Source organism: Sinocyclocheilus rhinocerous, unplaced genomic scaffold (genome assembly GCF_001515625.1).
Source record: "Sinocyclocheilus rhinocerous isolate Xijiao unplaced genomic scaffold, SAMN03320098_v1.1 scaffold973, whole genome shotgun sequence".
NCBI lineage: Eukaryota > Metazoa > Chordata > Actinopteri > Cypriniformes > Cyprinidae > Sinocyclocheilus > Sinocyclocheilus rhinocerous.
The window spans coordinates 166,175-177,546 of NW_015624552.1; the positions used below are offsets into that span (position 1 = coordinate 166,175).

Genomic DNA, 11,372 nt, shown 5'->3' on the forward strand with positions numbered 1-11,372 from the left:
TGGTCTTTAAAATTACAATAATATCGCTTATCGCAATTATTTCTGGGGCAATATATCGCACAACAAAAAGTTGTTATCGTGACAGGCCTAGCAAACGCAAAAAGCACTGAAATATAACTTTTTTTTTCCTTTTTCCATCATATATGTCATACATGTCCCTTTAGGGGCTCTTTAGAATTATGTAATCTTAATCATATTTCTGAAATAAAATGATGGTCGAGACTTTGACAGAGTTAAACTCCTATACCCCATTGGAATTAAATATTGGTAACACTGCATTAAGTACAAAAGCAGCAGTATTTCAAATGCATTCATTTCATCTGCAAAAAAAAAGAACATAAATGCAATATCTGCTTTTGCTTGCATGGATCTCTACACCACTATGACTGCAGCAGTGTGTCTACATAAACAAGCTCAATTTAAGACTTTTTTTAAGACTGCCTACTCGTCTACATTTGAGGCAAGGCATGTGGCATCTCAAACAAGTCTATTGTTTTGATCTTCAAAGTTTACACTTTGGGGGCAGCTTGCTTGCTGCATATTAAGGAGAAAGTATTTTAACATCCAAAAATGACAAATCTTCACCTTTAACTTTATAAACTCAGTTAAAGGGGTCATATGATGCTGCTAAAAAGAACATTATTTTGTGTATTTGGTGTAATGAAATAAAAGAATGAAAAAATTTTTTTGGGGTGACAATTATTTACATTTTTCACAAATTTTGACTTCCTCCGTTTCAACATGACCAACCATTTTAACAAGCATCTTATAAAGAATACTCTGCTTGGTTAACACAGAGACAACGGTGTTAATAATGATGAGTGTGCTGGAGATGAGATATCAGACATATAATGCATGAAGCAAATTAAAATATTTGTTGTTAATAATAATAATAACAATAAATATTATTTCACTGAACATCTTTAAGTCATGTAAAAAAGTGGAAAAATATAAATCCATTAATTAATATAAATATATAGTGGGTATAGAAAGAATCACTCCCCTTTTAAAATAATCACATTTTGTTGCTTTGCAGCCTGAAATGAAGACGGACACAGTTTTAGTTTTATCCAGCTGTATTCACTCAGTGCAACTTATAACATCCAACTGAAAGATGTAACACCAATATGTCAGAAAAAATAAAAAAATAAAAAAAACAATCACCGAGTTGGAAAAAGGATCAAAATGACTTGTAAACTCAATCAGGTGTAGCTAATCACCTTCTCAACGGCACACAAAGCCATGCGACTTTCAAAAGCTGTGGTCATTTTGATCAGCTCAGCATGAAAAGAGCTTTCCTGGAGTATTAATTGTCTATATGTTTTTTTAAAGATACATAAAATGTTAGCTGTGAATTATGCAAAGGAGACATTTTGTTCTCCTTTATTACGGTTTATGTAAGGCTGAAATATTACCGGAATGGTTCCTCCTAACCAGTGTTGGGGAAAGTTACTTTTAAAAGTAATGCATTACAATACTCCCATGATCATGAGCATGATCCCTTCTTTGAACCAACACTGAGCTGACTCGAGCTAAATAATGACACTTTTGTATTTTAAAGCTGCTTTACAGCAGAATCTGAACTGTCTCCATAGCTGAGTTTCCATGACTGATTCTGATGCTTCCGTTTATCTCCGTGAAGCTGCTTTGACACAATCAGCATTGCATAAAGAGCTATGACTTGACCTCAAATGTTACTGTACTACCTCCTGTTCCTTCTGTCTAGGGACCGCGGTGATATTTAACATGAATAGAATCATTCCAAACCGAGGCCGCTCACCTGTCAGAATCACTGGGCGCACTGCCCTGTATGAGCACCATCTCTCCGGGTTGAAGTCCGCCCAGGATGGTACCAGCGTAAGGTATCGGCTAGAGGCAGAAATGAAAATAATGAGACACACCGACTCAGTTTGCCCTACCTTATAATTCTACAAGATAAAACCTTTCACGTTTTCATCACTGCAAAACAGGCGAAGCATTAACAGATAAACGGATGAAATCGTTTTGATGAATAACGTTAACGTTATATGCTAGAAGCATCCACCCATAAGCAAAAAAGTATAAGTAGAGTAAATAAGTAGGGTAACTCTTACTGGATTCATTATTGTTTGTTTCGGGTTTGCGACAGACATATTGGCGATGCTGTTCAGAAAGCCTCTTTATATGCTGTTATTGTGAGTTAATCACCACCAGAGAAAGAAAATATGAACGCTTTCTGCACTTTCACTTCCGCCTGTGAGAATGACGCATTCAGTAATGCGCTAAATGAGCGCGACGCGTTCATTGGCCAATCAGTTTTTATGTGAGCGCGACGCGTTTGAGAGGGACGCGTTTAGTGACCAATCAGCACGCGATATGAGCGCGACGCTTTCATTGACCAATCAATTGCGATATGAGCGCGATGCGTTCAGTGGGCAAAGTTTCACGCCTCTATGGGCGGGCTCAAGGTGAGACTAGGACCAATCAGAGTGCAATATATTTAACGTTACTGACCAATCACGGCGCTATTTGTATAGTGACGTTTGTGCTGTTTTTCATTCGAAGAGGGAAGATTTCTGTTCCAGGAGTGAGAGAAATAATGTGAATTATACTAATACAAATTAAATAATTTCAGATGTTTGCCCGCTTTGTTATTAACATAAATGATCTCACTTTTTACCCCCCCCCTGCATGAATGTATAAAGAACAATGATAAGAGAGGATGCGTCTCACTTGACGTTAAATCGAGGCACATGACACGGAAGTATCTGCAAATCCTAAACATCCTCATGACAAACTTCATCAGTAGTTCATACACACTCCAGTCCAAACATGCGAACGCACTGTCTGCTGTTCATAATCTCCTGCATTCTGGGGTGCTCTGCGGAGTTTTATGTTATAGATGATCGGGTCGGGTTAGGGAGAGAGTTTGATGGAATAGGTGGATTAAGTGGAGGAGGAGTAAATTGTGTTCGCTTTTTAAATTGTACTATTTTGCGTACTGTCAAGAGTTGTGGGTGACTGCATGTTGATTTCGTTCACAGGCCACTTCGAGACTTCTTGTGAATTATGAAGAACCGTATCGGAGTCAGATATTGGATTTCTTGTTCAAGGTATTCACAAGCGGTTAAGATGTGTGGCATTTAATGATGGACATGCATTGAATAACCAGGTGTGTTGTTATGTTGCCGGTTTGGTTTTATTCAGCCCAACTTTGGAGCTTCATTGCACATCCTAAAAGTAGAAATAGGAGGCGATGCTCAAACCACAGGTAATATAAAATGTCTATGTTTGTTTGTCTTTCTGTCTGTCTGTCTTTCTTTTCCCTGCCTGTCTTGTACGCATCTATTCATTTATTAAATACATAAAAATGCAATTCATATATCGCATCAAAAGCTATATCTACTGTTGCGAATTCAATACACCCCTTCTTCTGTTTTTGAATGAATAAAATGAATTAAGATGGAACAAAAAGTAAAAAAAAAAAAAAAAAAAATCTCATTAAAAAAAAACTTCTTGTTCAAGGTAGTCACAAGCGGTTAAGATGTGTGGCATTTAATGATGGACATGCATTGAATAACCAGGTGTGTTGTTATGTTGCCGGTTTGGTTTTATTCAGCCCAACTTTGGAGCTTCATTGCACATCCTAAAAGTAGAAATAGGAGGCGATGCTCAAACCACAGGTAATATAAAATGTCTATGTTTGTTTGTCTTTCTGTCTGTCTGTCTTTCTTTTCCCTGCCTGTCTTGTACGCATCTATTCATTTATTAAATACATAAAAATGCAATTCATATATCGCATCAAAAACTATATCTACTGTTGCGAATTCAATACACCCCTTCTTCTGTTTTTGAATGAATAAAATGAATTAAGATGGAACAAAAAGTTAAAAAAAAAAAAGTCTCATTAAAATAAAAGCCTCATTAAAAGAAAGTTATACCTGAAAAGAAAACCTTATTACGTAGTTTGGCGTAATATTTTATTATTATTTCACAGAAAACAATAGTTTAACAAAACATGTTCACTGGTTGTTTGAAAAAAAACTTTGTCATATGACCTGAGTCATGTGATGCCAACATGCTGGAGAAGAAAAAACAAAAAAACCCGGAAATGAGATGATTAAGAGGACCCCTTCAAACCAAACCCTCATGACTGTCAATGTCAAAAATAATAAATAAATAAAATAATTTATTTGACCTTTAATAAGAAGGCAAGGTTAATTCTTTATTTTACCCTCTAACTCTAGCACTTCCTATTCTATTTTAATTCTACTTTATATATTTATCTTCTTTTTTTATTAAAAAAAAAAACACTAGCTTTCTATTTTTTCTATTCTATCTACTTGTTTTTCTTTGTGTGTGTGTATGTGTGTGTATAATATATACATAAACATATAGAGACACATCTTTTTTGACCAATTAATACTAGCACTTACCTATTCTATTCTATTCTGTTTGCTCTAATTTATTTACATTTTTTTTTTTAAACTTGCTACGTGTACTGCGTTAGGCTAACCGAGACTTGTCATTTGCACATATATTGTTGCTCTTTTGTTAGTTTTGACTGCTTCTATTGTCCTCATTTGTAAGTCGCTTTGGATAAAAGTGTCTGCTAAATGACTAAATGTAATGTAATGTAATTCAGATTGCAAAATGTCATGTGATGTGACTCCCCAAAATCATAAAATAAAATAATAATTCATGATATTTGCAAAACAAATGTTTTATACTTGAAAAGATAAACCTTTTGATGCGACTGGCCCAAATTTGAATCTGCCTTTTACAGATCCCATTAGGCTTTAGGGGTTCAAATGCACTGAATATGTTGTTGTTTTTGTATATTGTTTTAAAATGTACTACAGTACACATAGGGAAAAATTGTATTTGCTACTATTTACACTTAAAGGCAGAGTAAGCGATTTCTGGTAGCCAATGTTGATATTTGAAATCACCAAAACAATCTTTCTGTCGCTCGGCTCGGCTAATGTCCGTCCCATGCACTGAACGCACTCTCCTCCACATCACGAGTAGACACGCCCCTTATTGCTGATTGGCTACAAGTTTGTTTTGCTATTTGGCCCGAATCAGTTTTCTAAAGTGTTTTTGAAAAATCACATACCCTGCCTTTAAGTGCAAAGAAAATACTGCTATTTTAACTACAAATAGCCCCTGCTTTATATGTATGACTTTTTAATGTTTATTTATTTTATTTTATTTTTTTGAAGATTTTTTTTTTCCTTTTCTATATTTTGCACGCTCTTAATCTGCATTCACACTGACATTGATTCAGTTGCTTGAGGTCGCAAGTCTCTGAGTTGTTTTCTAGTAGGTGGTCCTGCTGTAGTATCTAAATGTGTCAGGTGGCGGACTATTGGTAGTAGCCATGCATTTGCATTTCATTTGAGCTCCATCCAACTATCAAACATTGCCAACAATCGCTGACGCTCATGTTGCAGGAAATTGCCAACTCATAGAAAAAAAAGCTGTCAGGTTGCTTTGTCATAGCGAATCACTAGCAGTGTCAAGTGTCAGCCCATTTTTACAGCAGTTATTAATGCAAAAATAAAATATTAAAATAGAAAAAAAAAAATATTATAATAAAATTGTAAACAAATGTAATGTAAAAATATATATATATATATTTAAGAGTAAAATAGTTTAGACTAAAACAAACTCTTGTTAATTGTTAAGTCTCAGCTATTTAGGTTTCCCGGAAACAAAGGTGAGAAACTTTATGTTTGGGTTACTACAGGTTAACGGTCATTTACTTGTCTGTTTGACAGATGGCACAGAACCCTCTCACATGCACAGTAAGGATGAAGCCAATTTTTTCCGTGGATATGAGTGGTGGCTTATGAAAGAAGCCAAAAAGAGAAATCCAAACATCAAGCTGATTGGTAATCAGTTTGTTTTACACTCCATTTGCCATTTGTATATTATAGGACAGAAATAATATAGAGATGATCACAGATATTTGACTTGATTCCAAGCTTTTGATTTTGAAGGTCTTCCCTGGGCATTTCCGGGATGGGTAGGAGAGGGAACCCAATGGCCTTACTTCTTTCCAAATGTTACTGCCGACTATGTTGTTACATGGATATATGGAGCAAAGCAGCATCATAACCTTGACATTGATTATATTGGGGTATGTATGCTTTAGCTAATAGTACAAATAATTAGGATGTTTTAGAGGGAAACTTTATTTGAACTTCTCTTTTTTTTTTTCTTCTTTTTTTTTTCAGATATGGAATGAAAGAAAATATGATCCAGTATACATTAAGGTAAAAAAAAGAGTGTATTCTGTAGTCTTTGTTCCAAACAGTCTAACTACATTGGCAATAAAATCATCAGTATTTCAATCAGTCCAAATGCATCTGTCTATCATTTACCTAGGTGCTGAGAGATACTTTGGACAGTGTTGGTTATACAAATGTTGGCATCATTGCTGCAGATGGAGACTGGTCCATTGCAGCTGCCATGCTGGAGAATCCATATCTGAATGATGCTGTTGAGGTGATAGGGTAAGCAGTTTGCTACCTTTGGCTTATACACCCATATAATTGACCAACTAGCTGAGCTATTAAATGTAAACTTTAGTTAAGAGTTTAAAGCCTTTATAGTGTCCACTACCCAGGCACCAAAACAGTGGAGGAAGCTCTGTTAACAGAGAAGAAGCTCTGGTCCTCTGAAGATTACAGCACCTTCAATGATGACATTGGTGCCGGATGCTGGGCTCGTATATTAAACCAGAACTACGTGAACGGCAGAATGACCTCGTGAGTGATTTGCAGACACCATTCACTTTCTCTGCAAAACACATCCTTATGCTAAAATGCTCAGAGTAAGACTGCTTTGTTTTAGGACTATATCCTGGAATTTGATAGCAAGTTACTATGAGAATCTGTCTTTTGGTGGAGATGGGCTGATGACTGCCGAGGAACCCTGGAGTGGACATTATCTAGTAGAATCTCCGATATGGATGACTGGTAACATGTTACTAATAGTCTGGCCGGTTTTGGGCTCAACCACTCAAAGCCTCTATTTTAATTTTTAGATTTTCCTTCCTTCCTTCACTCACTCATTTACCCACTCATTCACTCACTCACTCACTCACTCACTCACTCATTTACTCACTCACTCATTTACTTACTCATTTACTCACTCACTCACTCACTCACTCATTTACTCACTCACTCATTTACTTACTCATTTACTCACTCACTCACTCACTCACTCATTTACTCACTCACTCATTTACGCACGCACTCACTCACACACTCGCACTCACTCACTTACTCACTCACTCACTCATTTACTCACTCACTCATTTACTCACTCACTCACTCACGCACGCACTCACTCATTTACTCACTCACTCATTTACTCACTCATGCACTCACTCATTTACTCACTCACTCACTCACTCACTCATTTACTCACTCACTTACTCACTCACTCACTCACTCACGCACTCACTCACTCACTCACTCGCTCATTTACTCACTCACTCATTTACTCACTCACCCACTCATTTACTCACTCACTCAATTGTTCTACTGTTTTCAGATCATGTTAAGATCATGCCTGGCAAAAAGTACTATTTAAAAGAAATTGTGATACTTTTTATATATATATATATAAATTCAGTAGAATTAAATAGACTTTTATTAATTTCCTTAAAAGGATAGTTCACCCAAAAATTTAAATTACCCCATGATTTACTCACCCTCAAGCCACCCTAGGTGTATATGACTTTCCAGTGGATGACGTAGGCGTAGTGTAAGTTTCGGTGAGAATATGCTAGTCTCGCGAGAACCAAGTTTTGTTCACAGCAAAGGAAAACCAGTCTCCTCTTGGCTTATATCGAAATCCTCAGACATTTTTCTTTACGAATTCTTGTTACTTACACAAACGCATCACTTCGCTTCAGAAAGCCTTTACTAACCCCCCGGAGTTGTGTGGAGCACTTTTTATGATGGATGGATGCACTTTTTTGGGCTTCAAAATCTCAACACCCATTCACTGCCATTATAAAGCTTGGAAGAGCCAGGACACTTTTTTTAATATAACTCCGATTGTATTTGTCTGAAAGAAGAATCATATACACCTATGGTGATGGCTTGAGGGTGAGTGAATCGAGGGGTTAATTTTTATTTTTGGGTGAACTATCCCTTTAAATATTGAACTATAGGAATAGTTCATGTTCATATGAGAGTGGTTGTTGTAGCCAATGAGTGAGTGTCAGTTATTTCAGAAGTGTTGATAAATTGTATTTCTTTTTCCTGTAGCACACACTACTCAATTTACACAGCCAGGCTGGTTTTATCTGCAGACTGTAGGGAATCTCGCCCATGGAGGAAGTTACGTGGCTTTAACAGACCGTCAAGGGAACCTCACAATTGTTATTGAAACCATGGTGTGTGCTTGGCGATTTTCTTATGTCTTGTGAAAGTCACAAGTTTTAGTGAATCATTTATTTTGATCTCTATGCACACTTTCTCTTTTTATAGACACACAATCACTCTCAGTGCATTCGGCCTCCTCTACCGCAGTTTGACGTCTCCCCTCAGAAAGCCACATTTCAGCTCAAAGGTTCTTTTGTAAGTGCAGTTCTGTCTGTTCTTGATATTTCTATCCATTTATTTCTGAACCTTAAGGTTTAATATTATGTGGCTTGTGCTTTTATCTTTTTTTAGGCACATCTCACTGACCTTCAAATGTGGTACTCAAAATTGGATTTTGAGACCAAAAAAGATACACTGTTTCAGCGGAGCAGTCCTGTTAAGGTATATTTCAATCAGTTTGCTCCATATTTCATATCTTTTCATATTTTCTACTGTAGAATAAATAGGCAGTAAAGGAACCTTCCCGTTTCCACACAGGTCTATAATGGTTCCTTCACCTTAAGACTAGATGTTGATGAGGTTTACACGATCACGACAGTCAACACTGGACAAAGAGGCTCCTACCCAGAGCCCCCCAAATCCCGCCCTTTTCCAAAGAATTACTCTGATGACTTCACTGTCGGTAATGAATATTAGTGTCAACAGGAAACTACTGGAAACATTGACTCAACTGATGTTCATGGAAACATTACTTTTCATTCTCAGATAACCCTCCATTCTCCGAGGCCCCGTATTTTGCTGATCAAACCGGTGTGTTTGAGTACTTCAGAAATAGCACAGATAATGGCTCGCATGCCTTTACCTTACGGCAGGTGGTCACTGAACGGCCGGTCACCTGGGCTAGAGATGCCGACCAGACCATCAGCATAATAGGGGACTACAGCTGGTATGTTTATTGATAATTTGCGGAGCCAGCAATATATGGGAGAACATTCATTTTGCAGAGATGTTTTAATCAATACGGCAGTATTATAGTAAATGACATTCTGTCTCACAATTAATCATGTAAACAAAATTCACTACTAGGGCAGACCTCGATGTGTCCTGTGCCGTCCTCATTGAAACTCCCATCACTGGAGGCGTGTTCCTGGCGGCCCGGGTTGATCAAGGTGGAGAGTCCGTCAGAGAAGCAAAGGGTGTCTTTTATTGGATTTATGCAAATGGCACCTATAAAGTGACAAATGATATAGGTAACCATTTTATATTTCCATTTCTTTGAAAAGTTTGTTCAAATTTGGTTATAAACAGATCCAATTTTTCACCAGCCAATTTGGCTAGTAATTTTTGTTTTAAGTGACCGGCCATTCAGAACTTCTACTAGCTAAAACAAAACTAGATTATCAAAATCACAGCTTAGGTTTATATATATTTATTATTAAGTATGATTCTGAAACATTGAATGGCTTTCAGTTTTTTACAATAGTCAGTCATTGTTTGCAGATACCATAAAAATAAATAAAAAACTAAACGCTCTGTGACTTCTCATTCTGTACTTGCATTTTCAAGCTCAAGGCGGCAGTCTGAAACTGTACGGATATAAGTTCACTTCAAGAGTGCCAGAAAACAAGCAGAAAGAGAAAAGACGATCTATATTATTATATTTCATATGAAGCATAGATTCTATTCACAGAAAGTCAAACTTCTTATTGGAAAATGCACACAATACATCTTCCAGCATAGGTTTAAGTCAATATGTACATATATTTGTCCCAACTCAATGTTAATGTAATTTACTGGAAATTTACTTTACCCTTTGTTTTGCTAATAATAGGGCCTTTCGCACCGTGGGAACCTTTTCATAGTACCAGGACTAATTGTGGAACTACCCACTTTTTGGCATTTCGCACCGCCGGAACTGTGTGCTATTTTAGTACTGGACTGCCTTTTTCGAGAACCAAATTAGCTCCTACTCCGGAGCAGGGTCTAACCAGCACAACTGGTGCTAATCGTGACGTAAGTAGACATCGATTGGCCAAACGCGTACGAAAACGCCCTCACCTGCATCTAAAACGCCACTTTGTTTCTGTTGTTGAACGCCGCGCACAAATGACGTCGCTGTCGACCGGTTCTTAGTACACACTGTCGGTGCGAATGCAACCCTTTAAATAGTACTAGGAAATAGTTCGCGCAAAATCGTCCCAGTACTTTAGTACTGTACATTTAGTTCTGGAACTAAAGTGGTGCGAAAGGCCCTAATGTTGAAGGTTCCTCTTAGAGGAAGGGCTCTGATAGTGATGGCGTGTGTAAGTGATAGCATAATTTATAAATTGATATGCATTGCTGATTTTCATGTGCATTTGTCGGGTTGATGGGTGATCATTTTAAACCGTTGGACCATGTAAATAGGTGCTCTGGGGATTACGGTGCTTATATGAAATTCTTTTTCATCTGATTCCAATCTTAATTTTGTTTTATGCCTGAATGAACTATTTTGATTGTGTTTTGACTAATCTTTGTTTTTTTACATTAAAGGTGGACAAAGAGTTCTTGCTGAAGGGCTGTCAGGAACAAGGGAAGGTGTATGGTATACCTTAACCCTTAGTGTCGTCTCATTTGTAGCATCACCGTTAAAAGGCTATGCCTTCGGGATTGGGCAAGGCCAAAACAACAAACAAAACATATCACTAACTGTACCCAAGTCTCTAATTAGCCTACGTGAAAGAAAAGGAAACAAATGACAGCATTCTTCCCTAACTCCCTATCTAAAACAAAAACAAGGAAAGAAAATTAACTAAACGGTTTAAACAACAAAACAGTAGGTAACATAAAATAATAAAGGACTAAGTAATCACGAGAATGCACAACAAGTTTCTCAACACCAAGAAAGAAAAGCCCCATGCTAGGTTATAACGAGACGTAATGCACAACACAGCCAACAGCTCTCTCTCTCTCGTGCGCATGCGTGAGCGTTTGCTGAGTGAGTCTGGAGAGTGTGTGGTGGTGAGTTTGAGTTGCGTTGAGCGTGAGGGCAATTTTGTGCTTTTCCTT

The 11,372-nt window shown here is 37.3% G+C and overlaps 1 protein-coding gene across 1 annotated transcript; it reads left to right on the top strand.

Moving 5' to 3' along the window:
* Positions 1-3,497: 3,497 nt before the first annotated feature.
* Positions 3,498-10,977, top strand: LOC107742352 (galactocerebrosidase-like; the record flags this gene model as incomplete). The annotated part of the gene is made up of 15 exons (XM_016555279.1): positions 3,498-3,504; positions 3,599-3,662; positions 5,763-5,876; positions 5,985-6,124; positions 6,222-6,260; positions 6,373-6,500; positions 6,600-6,755; positions 6,841-6,965; positions 8,268-8,395; positions 8,490-8,579; positions 8,676-8,765; positions 8,862-9,006; positions 9,090-9,270; positions 9,411-9,574; positions 10,857-10,977. Coding segments are annotated over exons 3-15 (1,601 nt in total), but the record flags the coding sequence as incomplete, so codon positions are not given.
* Between the last annotated feature and the right edge of the window lie 395 nt (positions 10,978-11,372).